Source organism: Parasteatoda tepidariorum, chromosome 3 (assembly GCF_982258835.1).
Source record: "Parasteatoda tepidariorum strain Cologne lab strain chromosome 3, Ptep-v5.0, whole genome shotgun sequence".
NCBI classification, from domain to species: Eukaryota; Metazoa; Arthropoda; class Arachnida; order Araneae; family Theridiidae; genus Parasteatoda; species Parasteatoda tepidariorum.
The window spans coordinates 100591479-100606587 of NC_141757.1; the positions used below are offsets into that span (position 1 = coordinate 100591479).

Below are 15109 nucleotides of genomic sequence, written 5' to 3' on the forward strand. Positions count from 1 at the left end.
TTATTAATTTATTTTCTTCTCAACTCTCTAACCCTTTTAACTACTTTTCGACTCCAATTGGCTTTATTCACGTGCATGCTCTTACATTAGAAATATTGAATGATTATTTCATTTGCATTATAATAATTTATCTTGATACCAGATCTCATTTAAATTGGTTCAAAAGATTTGCAGTTAACGACAAAACATAAAGATATTTCTTAATTTTGATGACCAGTGTGTCACAGAAGAGATCAAGAGCCGCGTCGCTTTCATGTGGCACCCCATTATTCGGCACTTCCTTATAAAAGACTGTATACTTAAAAGTATACTTATATGTATATATCATCTGAAGCGTATCGATTAATTTATTTTATATATTTTTATTTTTAGGCATTTACTTTCTAAAAATATTTGTACTTCATTTAGTATCCTAAAGCGCCATTTTTTTCTTCAGTTTTATAAAAGAAGGTTGCTCAATTTAAGCAACAGGTTTATGCAGGTTTAAACAACAGGCTGTAAGCTAAGTGATTTGGAGTTATTATTTTGTGCTAATATACCCCTATTGATCCCTGTATTTTGTAATAATATATTGAAGCCCACAGTAAGACCCAATATGGTTACTTTGACAAATCGCAGAAATGATTTAAAAATCTTCTTATAAGTCTGTCAACCAAATGCACCATTGCAGTTTAATATTAAAGAGCAACAAATTGCCATTGCCGGGGGTCCCTGGTTCAAAACCCGGTGACGTCCAATTTTAAAAAAATTATATTTAAGAATAATAATTTTCTTTTACTTATTTTACAATATTGTAACATGAGTAAAATAATTCTTTACATAATAGTATGTTTTTTCTGAGTGAGAAATATGATAAAAGAATTAAAATTAAGAAATTATTGCTCTTATACTTCACATATATGTATGGGAATATATCTCCTCTTAATATTAACCTATAATTTTCAAACTTGGTCAGATATTTGATTATAATAGATTATATTATCATACCAAAGGAAATAATTATAGACAAATTACGGTATCCACAAAGTGGCTCAATAAGATTACATTAACAAACCGCAGAAATTACTTTAAAGGCTTATTATGATGCGGTCAGCTAGATAGACAGGTAGGGTTTAGTAATATGGAGCAACAAAATGCTAGTGCTGGGGGACCTGGTTCGAAATCCGACAACGGTTAATTTTTTACAAAATTTTATTTCATAATGATAATTTTTTTAATATTTATTTTACAATAATGGGACTTAAATAAAATATTCATTTACTTAATAACATGATTTTTTTTCCTAAGTCCATAATATAATTAATAAAAACATTAAAATTAAGTATTTGTTGCTCTTATACAGTGTACATATATATATACACCGAACAGCCATTACATTATGACCACCCTTCATCTATAACAATGGGCTCGCCCAGGTTTTCATGGTTTCTCGCCCAGGAGCAATGTCTTCATGGGGCACATTAGAACCCATAATACTCATAGAACAATCCCTGACGTCTGTAAGCTACTTGAACTTAGTTGCAGACCAGGTTCACCCATGCATGGCAACAGTTTTTCCTGCGGGATGGTGTTTACCGACAGGATAATGCACCATGTCATAAGGGTCGAATCGTCATGGATTGATTCAAGGAACATTCTAGTGACTTTCAAGTCATGTCTTGGCCCCCAAATTCACCTGACCTTAATCCAATAGAGCATTTGTAGTCCTACTTTGAAAACCAAATTTGTGCTGCCACGCTACCCCTTCGCAATGTGAGGGAATTGCAGGACCAGTTTATGAGCGCTTGGTACCAGATACCTCAGACTAACTATCAGCACCTTGTGGAATCAATGCCACGGCGAGAGCTAGCAGTTTTGAAGGCTAAAGGTGGTCCTACATGTTATTAGCAGGGTGGTCATAATGTAATGGCTCTTCGGTGTATATGGCCTCATATCGCCTCTTGATAATAACCTATAATTTTCAAACTCGGTAAGATATTATCTTATAATATATTATCGTATTATACCAAAGGTATATCGATAAAAATTTTGCACTGGTAATTAATCTGGTTTCAATAGACCACATATGATTTGACAATGCAAGCTCCCTAACCCATATTTTATGCGAAGGAAAATGTCCTCTTTACTGTTTATTCTGCAATATAAAACCTAACTAAAATAATGAATATTAACTAATACTAAAACTTAGCTAAATAATAAGCCAGGATTTAATTCCTAGAAGTAATAATACATCTTCTGGCTACCTAAGACAAAATTACTGACGTATCCCTAGTAGTACAGAGGTCAGGTGTTAGAACTTGTCGTCAGACTAACCGTGAGAGATTCCCTTTATTTTCATTACCAAGTAGCTGAAATAAAGTTAGTTAGTTCACCCGCAAAATGGCCTCCTGGAAAATCAAAGTGCTTTAATGCTTGATTCAGTAGATAACTTGTCTTCTGAAATAGGTTTAAAACTTCTTGGCTACAAAATAAAACTCTGTAATCACAAATCTAATTTGGGTTGTTTGCTCAATGCATGTTATATAAATATAAGAGCAAATTAAAATAAGCTAAATGTAATATACTTCAATTAAATAAAATTTGACTCTTTCAAAGAAATTTTTTATTCAGGTTGTTTTAGTCAAACATTTAATGATAAATTCTTTTTCTTATTATATTAAAAGCTTATTCAAAATTTATTAATAAAATAAACACCTGCAAACTTTTTTTTTCTAATGAAGATGACATTTTCAGCGGTCCTTTTTTTTTAAAGTGTTTATCGATTCAATTTTATTGAACTTAGTACTCTCTTATCTTAGAAAAACGGCCTGAATGATTAAAAAAAAAAAAAAAAAACGAAAGAAAGAAAAAATAGCAAAAACGAAGGAAGAAAATGCATGGTAGGGGGATCTTTGCTTTTCAATAGAGGTTTGATTGAAACGTGTATTTGCATATTGAAACGTTAAAAAAAAAAAAAAAACACATGTAAAAAATGAGTTTGCTTAATACACTTTTTTTTCCGTCGTAATAATTGCGAACGTTAAAACTAAAAGCTCAGATATTCCCCTATTGCTAGAATAAAATAAAATATTCCATTAAAATGAAAATTGAATAGCATCTAAAAAGGACTGAAAGATTATTATTCATTTTTTTTATTTAATCAATTCCTTGTAAAAGTCTGGGGATTTAATAGAATTCAATAAAATAAATGTATGGTGAAAAAAGTATAAAACGACTTCTGTATTTTTGAAAATCATTAAAAACTTTGAAGATTGTTTCCATGTGTGTTTGATTTTTGAACCAGCTAAAATCATTTTTTTATTACAAAGTATTTTTTTTTTAAATTTTTCATAGTATGCGAATTCAGCATTCAAAAAGGTTTATAGTTTTTAATCGTTACCAATGCTTGTATGTGTGTGTGTGTCTGAATGTGAAAGTTGAAATTTATTCATTTTGTTGCTATTCAAAATCTTACTGTCTTGTTGATTTAGTTGTCGTGCCACTTAAGTAATGTTTTTTTTTTTCTCAAAAAATTTCTAATGATATCTAATAAATGAAACATCATCATTTTAAATATGTTTTTAGAATGCAATAATATACAGTAAATTTCAAATGAATCAAATTCTGTAGTTTTTATTAAAACAAAAGTAGTATTTTGAAATTTTGAAGATTTAAAAAAAATATCTGAATCATTTAAAGATTGATTATCTTCGAGTTTTTAGGTCTGATCCGACTTCGTACGACCTTTGATTAGAAACAAGAAAAAGTTTTTTTCGGTAAAAACAATAGATGCTAGGAAAAAATCTGAAAAAATAATTCTGCCAAAAAAATATTCTAAGAAAAATGGTAGAAAATATTCATTTAAAAAAATTATTATGGAATTATTTTGTTACTGGGTTTTTCTCATGTAAGAATCTATTAAAAGAATCCTTTAAAAAATTTATTGCCTAAAAGAATCGATTTTTAATGTTTAAAAAAATTCTATTAATCTATTATTTAAAAAATCATTTTTGATTAATAAAAACTCTTGTCATATTTCTTTTGGACGTCGTCAAAAATTTTAAAAACAATTCACATTGCATTAGATCAAAAGCTAATTAATAATGCACACTGCACCGGATCAACCTACAGCAACCGGATCCAGCACAGTGTACAGGATCAAAACCTAACTAACAATTTGCACCACACCAGCCCAAAGGCCTAATTAACAATGCATGCTGCACCAATTCAAAAGTTTAATTACCTCAGAGATCTTTCTTGATGAAAATCGTATACTGTCCGAAGTTTTAGAATGTTTTGAACGACAATATCAGTCAGATAAAAAAATAAAAAGTATAGAATGAAATCCTACAATCTTCATAGGATACTAAGTTGAAAAATACTTTTTTACTTCTTAACTCGTCTACAGAAGTTAAAAATCTTCTTAAACTTAATTACGCAATATTATTTTTATTACACAATAAAGTCAGCGTAGGTGTTTCATTTAAATATGTTATTAAGTTTGCAGAAAATACTACGATTCATGGTAGCAATATTATGGTTTAATGTTTAATCCATTTTTTTTTAAAGTTTAGGAGTTTAATAACGAAATACGTTTTTAAACAAGAAAGCTACAAATAGCTTTCTTGTTTTAAAAAAAGGAACTCCAGAAAAATCTAATATTTTTCAACCATTGCATTAGGAATTTTGTCACTTGAAACAACGGCAATTTTAATATTAAATATCCAATTATTGATTTTTCTTTGTTGTTTTAGTTCGACCTTTAGAAGTGTCCATTGAAGGCAATCGAAGACCCCTTTCAGCTAACAAACCCGTGGAGCTTGTGTGCCGAGCAACGGGATCCAGACCACCAGCCTCCATCAGTTGGTGGAAAGGGAACACCAAGATGAAGAGGACGAAAGAGAGGATATCCATAGATGGTTATGTCACCACCAGCATACTCATCTTCACTCCGACGAGCGAAGACAGCGGCAAATATTTATCCTGTAGAGCTGAGAATCCTTTGATACAGGGGAGTGCCATCGAAGATGGCTGGAAGCTTGACATAAACTGTAAGTTAAGACTTATGTAACATAAGTTGATTGCGGCAAAGTTGTTTGCTTGTGCTCAAAATTTATAATATTTCAACTTCCTGATACGGGAAAATTATTGTATCAAATCTTACAAGGTGGAATAAAATTCCACCTATGTGAAACAGAGATTTAGGTATTTTATCCGTAGATTCAAGTAGCCATCTAAATAATAATCCAAAATGGCCTCAAAGACAGTTGATCAAATTAATCATGCAGATAGTTGTCCAGAGAGACCATGTGATCATCTATTTTTCTGTCAATTGCGTTAAAACTCCTGTTGACTAACCTTAATTCATTAACTGAGCTGATAAAACAAATATGAGAATGTAACGGATAGTTAATTCGTAACACCAGATGGCGCTACCCCTATATCCGCAAAAACAATAACAATGGTCTTATTCTGACTTAATTGGAGACGACGCAAGACGTGCTCTGCGAACCATCCTGGTTCCCCTTTTCCCACTCATTTGAGTAAAACTTTCAAGTATTTTTTATGTTAGTTAATGTTACGTTATTACCCTTTATTGTTAAATGTTTAATGTGAATGTATAATTAAAGTACTGAGCTCTTTATGATGGTGTATCTCTTCCACCGTCTTGCGTCCTTACAAGAATTCTTTTGGTTGGTAGCTCTCAGTAGATCAGGGTGCGAAATTTTTACTCTCCCGCTCACCATTGACGACCGAATATTTAGGATTAGTGAGTAAATTTTGCATTGTAAAATGCTGTACTCCATTGAATAGAACTACTACTCATATTTTTCCCAGTGTTAGCATTTAGATCCGATATCAAATTATCAGTGCGTAACTTTGGCAAACCATTATAGATAAAAGAAGGCCTCAGCACTAGTTAGCATAAACCAGAACTTTGATCCTATAGTAGTCCAAACGTAATGACATCTTTCGTATTTACAACCACTGCGCAGCTTAGTAGCTCGAACGTAATGACATCTTTCTTACTTTTTATCCATAGCGCAGTTTATGTTCGTTACGTCGGATTTTATTTTATATTTTATAACCGTCGTTGAACAGCCCACCCAATTTTATGGGTTTACGACAACTAATGTTCAACTCTGTAGCCTTGTAATTTTGAACCCAATCCAGAATACAAGGGAATTACTGGATCGAGTATTGGGAGAAATTTGCCTTCGTGGAGGACTTTTTGATGGAGCTAACCCACATTTGCATTACATGGAGAGGAAGACCACGAGAACCTCCCACGGTTAGCCTGACGCAAGGGGACTCTAACCCTTGATCCGTCTACCACTGAGGATATTTCACGTCAGTACTGTGGTCGGTGCAAGCCGGATGAGGAATTCGTATCGACTGGGATTCGAACCAGGTTCGCCTCATTGGAAGGCGAACGCTCTATCCCCTGAGCCATCGCGGCTCCGTTACGTCGGATTAATAGATGTATCCGCGCTGAGGCTTTCTTTCTTCTAGGAAGTTGGGCTGATAGAGAGACGCTCAAAAATGTCACGAAAATAGTCGACCAAAGTAACCATGGAAATAAACGGGTAAAAAAAGGAATTTTCTAAAAACTCGCAAGGCAGTTAAAGATGGATTAAATATTATGGTTAGACTAAATATGGTTATTATAAAAGTAGAATTAGAACAAGTTAGAACACTATTGTTAAGTTGGGATGAGTCAGGGCAAATTAATCACTTGGCCTCTTTGTTCGACCTAAGCCACTTTTTTTTAGCTAACATGTACAATTTAGAACAACAACAGAATTACCAAACTTGTTTTTTAAAGGTTATTATTTTTACAAGTGCATCATTAAAAAGCTCTAGTCCTAAAACTACTTTAAGCTATTGAATAAAAATTTTTAAACGGATTGAGGTCGAATTGTTTGTCTTAGTTGTAAAACAATTGTGCTCGTCGAGTTTCATTATCCAATTTATAATATTTGTAAAATACTACAAAACAATAATATTTCAAATAATTTAATATGATTTCGTTTATTTGGAAGAAAAGGAAATACTAATAAAAATAAGAGAATTTGAGACAAGGGCATTAAAAGACATTGTAGCTAACTTTTTATTTATATTTTGTAAATGATTTCAAATCATATTTCTTGAATAGCTTAAATATTGTTAAATATAATTACATATAACTTAATATAAAGATTAAAGTATCAGTTTATTCAGAGTGCTCGTACTTCATTGTAATGATTACTAGCTCTAGAAATTGTTTCGAATACAATATTTTTTACAGTCAAATAATATTGAATACCCGCAAAACATGCTTGTCTGATCAAATTTATAATTTCCCATAAGTCCCTTTTCTTGAAATGCACCCTTTTCTAATCTCATTATAATACAAAAGTCTTGAGAAAATATACTGAATTAAATTCTTATTAAGTGTTAAAAAGTTTAGCTATCTGGACAAAATTCAAAGCTAGTATTAAAATATGCACCTAACATAAAAATAAATCTTTAAGAAAAACTAAAATCTTGCAAAACGTATTCAAATATACAGTGCGCCAAATAAAAAAACGGACCATCCTGAATAACTTTTGTTCAAATGATCGAATCTTCACGCTTTAGAACTCAATCTTAAAGGGTCAAGGGGGTGACCTCAAATATGCTAATTAATTAGTACGGGCGATATTTTAAGTTAAAAAATCAGACACAAAGACATACTTTCTCTGAATAAACATGCCTTTTTTTCAAAGTATTTAGATTTCTGATCCCCAAAATATAGGAGTAGCCGTAACCTGGGAAATATGGTCCCAATAGTTTTTTCAGGAGAGTGGTTCTAAGTTTGAACCCCTTCATGCTAATTTTACCATATCTCGAGTTCTTTTTAAGTGAATTGAAAAAGTTTCGCGTATAATTAGATATTTTTATTTATTCAAAGGTAAGTCCATGCACAATATAACTTTTAATAAATATTCATTATTTTTTATTATTTTGCTTAATAAAAGTCCGAAAAATTTTGAATTGTAAGGTATACAATTTCTTTAAACATTTTAAGGAATGCAATTTTAAATGATAAAATACAAAATTTGAACGAAATCGGTTAAATAGTTCCTGAGAAATCGAATTTTAAGTATACGACTTTTTCAAAAAATTTTCGAATTATGGTGAGCGCAGAAAATAAAATTAACATAAAGGGATCTAAACTTTGAACTGCTCACCTGACCAAACTGCTGGGACTATACTTCACAGATTGTGGCAACCCCCTATATTTTAATGTTCAAAAATCAGAATTCGTCGAAAAAAATGTACGCTTATTCAGAGAATGCACTTTTTTGTCTCTGATTTCGTAACTTAAAATATCGTCTGCACTAATTAATTAGCATATTTGATGTCACTCACTTGGACCATTAAGATTGAGTCCTAGTAAGAAGAACTGATGATTAGATCAAAAGTTATTCAGAGTGTTCTGTTTTTCATTTTGCGCACTGTACATACAATTTTTTCTTATTTTAGGCTTAGAAAGTCATAAAATATGCAGAAATATATATAAAAAAAAAACTAGTTGGGCTACTATCTTATTATGCTCCGTCGCCAAACGACAGCTTGGCGCAAGAAGTTTTGTAATATTGAAACAAAGTGCTTCTGGGCTTAGAGCTAAAATGATACACATGCTATATTCCTTTCAAAATTATTTCATTTTAATCCCGAACAGAATTTAAAACCTTGAAATAAAACTTCCATCTAACTACCAATTTTTGAAAATCGAGCTTCTTGCTCGATAAAACAATTCCATTGCTGCTATTGTACTTAGAATAAGTTTTTTAAAAAAAGGCACAAGTTCAAAGCCATTACCATTTTAATCAAAAGACGAGTTCAGTTCAAAGCATTAAAGGGGAGATCCAGGAATTCTTTATCGAATGTGTAATAGAATTTTGTCCATCCAACCTTAAAATCTGAAGAACTTTGAGGCTTCACTAATTTTAACATCAACACCGCTATCAAACGATATATTTTTTATTCTACGATCATTTTCCGTTTTCTGTCTGTTGTGGTGGTTAGAAGGCTGCTGACCGTGAAAGAGATCACTGCATTTAATGAACTGACCCTTGTGCTCGCTTGACCGCGAAATACGAGATTCATGGATAAGAGTAGTAAGGATTCTTGGATACTCGCCAGGCTTTCAAAGTCACCCGGGAAATACAGAAGGGGGTGGCGAAAGTTCGGATTAAATGGCATCTAGCTTTTATCCACGTTCAAATCTGTTTTTTTTTTTTCTTTTTTAAATATTTAAAGCTAGACATGTCCTACGAATCAGTCACGTTTCAATGATAAAGTAAGCAGTACTCATTATTTGAATAAAGAAAACATTTTTCTTTTATTTCACATAAAGTATAACATGGTTTTTAAATGAAATATAATTTATCGATTAAAAAACATATAATAATTTAAATATTAAGTGCAAAATACACGTCACATTTAATTAATTAAATTTCTAAATATTTTAAAAACAGTGACATCTAAATATTTAACTTTTAGTTATTTTGAATTTTAAAAAAAACTAGTTAGAAACGATAAGGTAACAGAAAATAATTACAATTTAGAATGTATCGTGAAAAAAAGAAGTTTTATTTAAGGCTGTTGTTTAAAGATTTTCGTTAAAGAAGAAAGCATTTTAGCAAAGAAAATGCTCTTTTTTTTTCTCATGTGAGCTTGTTGAAAGTTATCATAACTCTTAAATTAAGGTTAGGTTCGTCTTTAGTCGTGGCTCTCAATGCCAATCATAAAAATAGCACAAAATGTCAAGGAAGTAAAACCACGGTTTTGTGTTCTAACTTATTGAGATTTGCTTAGCTACCCTAACGCTGTATAATTTGGATTCCTTAAAATATGTAAAAATTAGGAACCATTTCACTACTGAATTATCTGGGTTCATAAAATATCCTAACAGTGATTTTGATAGTTTCCATCTCATTGAAAGAATCTCGCCGAATCGATGATTTTTTTAAATAATAATATCTTTTAAAATAACTTTAATTTATTTGTCCGTGCTAAAGCTCAGATAATTTATTACAGCAAGATGATTATAGCATTGCTTCAATCGTAAGGCACTTAAGGCTGTTTTTCGAAGGGTCTGTAGTCTCATGGAATGATGCTTTTTTGCGAATAATATGCTGTTTTCATATGTGATCTGAGTTTACAATAGTTACTCATGACCGTTAGATCAAGTTTAGCTCATCTTGAGCCAACGCCTTCGATGTTTATTTCGAAAATGGCGCAAAACATCCATATGATGGAAAGTTTATTGAAAATTAAAAGCATTTGTGGTCTAATTTTTAAAATATAGAAATTCACCCCAATTTTGCTGTTTCTGGGTTTATGAAAATTTTCAAAAAACAAAAAACAAAAAAAAAAAAAAAGAATAAGGCAGTGATTTTGATAATTTTTATCTGGGTGGGAAAACGTCACCAAATTAGCATGCATTTTAAGATTATAGCTTTTCTTCAAGTGTAAGTGGCTTAACTGTGACTTTTTTATTTTCCTTAGCGAGAGAGTTTCGAAAAACCTTGTTAACCGACTTTTTTTTTTTTTTTTTTTTTGTTCATGATGAAACAACTTCGATAAACATCGTGAACACTTTGTAAAACATTTTCCCTCTAGGTAAAAATATTTTGTCTTTTTTCAAATTTTAAAATTTTTTTAATAAATGTTTAAGCTAGTTATTAACCTTCATTTCTTTTCCGATAGATAGACAGATATAATAGTTAAAAAATAGAGCCTTTTGTTCAGCTTCAGGCTTTTAACTATAACTTTTTTTTTCCTTGCTAAAACATCATCGTGAAAAGCATTTACTTTAACTGTCTATGATTATTTTATGCATCTAATCCCTCATAAAACATTTGATTTTGTTTACTAGTTTAAAGGTTTGGTTTGCTAATTTTCATTCTTAATTCGCGATGAATATATAATTTATTCTTTTCATTGGTAGCTATTGTGGTACTTCAAAGTTTTCCTTGAGGAAACATATCATTTTTAAAAAGCTGGGTACGAATTTTTCAAATTATCCAATGCCTTTTCTTTTTAAGTAATTTTATATCTTATAGAATTTCATAAAAGGAAATGAATGGAAGCTTTTCTGACTAGATAAATACATAATATTTAAGAAGTTATGTCTCAATAGATATTCGGCATATTGCTGGTGGAAAATAAAATGCTTCTTTTGAGAAATGTCGTTTACGTAAAACAAATTTTATTCGCAAAGAGAAGGAAATCGATTTTCAAAAAGTTGAATGTACAATGTTGAACTTGCACTGAATAAAAATGTTCATTTTATACAAAACTTTGACCTTTTCAGTCCTGAGAAACTTTTATTGGAGAATTTTGCCAGTTGCACAAAATTTGAGGTTAAAATTATATTCAGAGATGCCTTTTGGCAAAAATTAGCAATTTTTTAGCACCCATTGTGCTTACGTGCAGCACCCAGCCAAATAAAGTGTAACATAAAAAAAAATTAAAACAAGACAAAAAGTTATAATTCAAATAAAATGTAATTTACATCAAAAATAATGAATTAAATAAAAGTTAGTGAACGGTTAAATGTATCATTTTTAAGATACTTTAAATTTATAAATGATAAAATAGTAATAAAAAAATATACTTTCACGTTTTCAGTCTACTGGAAAAGCACAGTTTATAAAATTTTTATTTTGCTTTCACTATCCTTTTTTTCGTGTATCTGTAGGTAAAAATGTTTAAGATTGGTCAAAGCTAGTACCGACAATGAATTTTATTTGAATAAACGTGTGAAACTTGTATTGTCATCAGACGGGCTCCATTGAAGATTTCCGTGCTCTGGCTACTCAGAAAGTGTTAAAATCCTTCGCAGATACGAAAGCAAGCTATAAAAAAAATTAGTAAATCAATATTTTGTTGACAATGACAATTTTGCTGCATTATTTTTGGGAACAATAAGTTTCATTTATTGCGCTAAGCTGCAAGTAAACAGAACTCATTAGATAAGTTCAAAATGAAGATGAAACAAAGGAAAATTATAGACATATGAAAAAGGGGCGGAATTAATAATGAAAAAAAATAACAAACAACTGATTAAAAATTAAAAAAAGAAAAAAGAAGAAAAAGAAAAAGAAAAAAATAATATTAATAAAATTTAATAAATTTAATATTAAAAAAAATTAATATTAAAAAATTTAAAAAAAAAAAGAAAAAAGAAAAGGATGAAATTTTTTTAAAAAAACCGGAAAATAAAAGATATAATCTTTTTATCAGCCCACACGATTGTATCCGCAAAAAAAGTGCTTTCTATTTTTTTTTTTTTATTATTTTTTTTTTTATCATTTTTATTTTTTTATTCTTTTTTTGTTATTTTTTATTTTTATTTTATCAGTTGTTTGTTATTTTTTCTTAATTATTATTTCCCCTCCCCTTTTTTCATATGTCTATAATTTTCCTTTGTTTTATCTTCATTTTGATATATAAACTGCTGTTTGTAGAAAATGCAACACCATGAAAGAATCATCAGAATCAAATGAAATTTAATACAGAAACGACTTGTACTGATACAAATAAATGATGAAATTTTCAAAACAAAAGAAACAAATTAAGCGTCCGAAATCAGTATTTGGTGCAGCCACCACGCGCTGCAATAAGTGCTGCTATACGACGTGGCATGGAGTCAAACAGATGTTGAATATCTGCTTGAGGAAGAGAATTCCATATCGCTTGTATGCGCAACCAAAGTTCGTCTTTGGAAACTGCAGGACGCGGATCACGAGTGAGACGCCGACCAACCATATCCCACACGTGCTCAATAGGCGACATATCCGGCGAATAAGCAGGCCAAGGAAGAAGTTGCATGCGTTGTGCTGAACAGAAGTCTCTAACAGTCCGCGCAACATGTGGGCGTGCATTATCCTGCTGAAAGATAGCTCCAGGGATGCCTTGAAGGAAAGGAACGACTTCGGGCTGTAGCACTTCACGGACGTATCTGTTGCTATTGAGATTACCCTCAATTCGTATCAAATTGGATCGTCCATGATACGAAATCGCACCCCAGACCATAACTCCGGGTGTTCGACCACTATGTCGTTCAATAATACACTCAGGAAGGCAGCGTTGACCGGCATAACGTCTAACACGAACACGGCCATCATGGGTCCACAAATTGAAGCGTGATTCATCTGAAAAGACAACTTGGTGCCAATCAGCTCGCCAGTCTCTGTGCTCAAGAGCCCACTGCCGACGCAGCCGTCGATGATCCGCCGTGAGGGGAATCCTGTATAATGGCACCCTTGCACGCAATCCACGGCGCAGCAGACGACGACGAATTGACGAAGCCGACAATTGTACACCTGTAGCAGTAGACCAATGTGCTGCCAGCTGCCTGGAGGAAGCTATGCGATCATTCACCGCCATGCGGAGCAGGTGTCGATCATCGCGCTCTGACGTCACCTTCTGTCGTCCAGTGCCTGTTTTTCGAGTTGTTCGGTGCTCGTCGGTCCACTGCTTCCAAACTCGCATCACTGTGGAACTGTTCCGCTGCATACGAGCTGCTATTGCGCGATAGGAAAATCCTCCTTCTCGAAGGCCGATTATCCTCCCTCGTTCAAACTCCGTAAGTTGCTTGAATTTCTTATTCTTCCGTCGTGGAGGCATACTCAGGTCTCACTAAACGTTTGCCACTAACAAATAATCATAGACTATTTTCAACGTCCCGCTACAGCACTTTATTTATACGCTTTCAGCATCAATTCAGAGGGCCACGCACGCGCGATGGCTCTGAAACTTTATTAATTTGCATAATATCCTATAATTGACATTTGCTGCGAATTTCATTTGATTCTGATGATTCCTTCATGGTGTTGCATTTTCTACAAACAGCAGTTTACATATATATATATATATATATACGTATATATATATATATATATATATATATATATATATATATATATACGTATATATATATATATATATATATATATATATATATATATATATATATATATATATATACGTATATATATATATATATATATATATATATATATATATATATATATATATATATATATATATATATATATATATATATATATATATATATATATATATATATATATATATATATATATATATATATATATATATATATATATAAATTATAAATTAAATAATATATGTACATAAATTAAGAAAAGTCATTTACTCGTAAGAGTAAACAATATTGCAATATAAACTCTGTATTAATTTCGATAGAAAACGGAATGTCTCCTACTTATTATCAACCTCGAGATGAGGAAAAAATTTAGTTTTTCCCCAAAGAATATTCCATTTCTGTTTACATTCCTCTCCAGTGTCAGAACATTTTTCGAACTAAATATTTCTGGAATAAAATACTGCAGAGTATATTTTGGACTAAATAAAATATTTATTCGAAAGAGTTTTCATGAGAAATGTTTTTTTTTCCATCCTTTATTACGATTTTTCTTTCTTCTCAAAATATTGCATTTAAAAGTTCTTTTTAAAAGGATATTAAAGCTACATATTTATTTTCAAAGTGTATCTTTGGACTCGTGGTCGGGGGAATTTATTGTCACGTTATTAATTTTTAAGTAATTCGTGGGTTTAACTTTTCTAAAATATGTGAACCATAAAAAATGAAATTTGATTTCTGTTAAAAGAACATTTAATATTCTTTGAAGAATAATGCGATGTACTTTAAAGTAAATAAACTTAATACTCCCAAAAGAAACAAATTTTATTTCTTTAATGTTTAAATATAGTATATATTTAAAATAAAATTTTTTATTGTGCTTTATTTTAAATTGAACTTAAAAATATTCATTAAGAGATACATACAAAATTCTTTAGAAGTAATTCTGTAAGAAAACTTAAGTTTATACTTAAAAAATAGAGTTTTTTTAATTAATTTTAAAGTATAAGGTTATGCATGAAATAGCACATACCATAGAGAAGCCCTTCCCTGCTTTCCTGAAACATATGCACTAGTAGCTCAGGGGATATCAGGCGTTCGCCTTCCAATAAGGTGACACGAATTCGAATCCCAGCTATGACTGGTCGATATGAATTCCATTACTGGCTCGCACCGATCACAGTG

The 15109-nt window shown here is 31.2% G+C and overlaps 1 protein-coding gene across 4 annotated transcripts in view; it reads left to right on the top strand.

Moving 5' to 3' along the window:
* Positions 1-15109, top strand: part of LOC107454647 (synaptogenesis protein syg-2) — a 386382-nt gene that overhangs the window by 332848 nt on the left and 38425 nt on the right. For all 4 annotated transcript variants that reach the window (XM_071183678.2, XM_016071899.4, XM_016071898.4 and 1 more), the window contains one exon: positions 4734-5030. In XM_071183678.2, coding sequence (XP_071039779.1) covers positions 4734-5030 — 297 coding nt within the window. The remainder of the gene's footprint in view (positions 1-4733; positions 5031-15109) is intronic.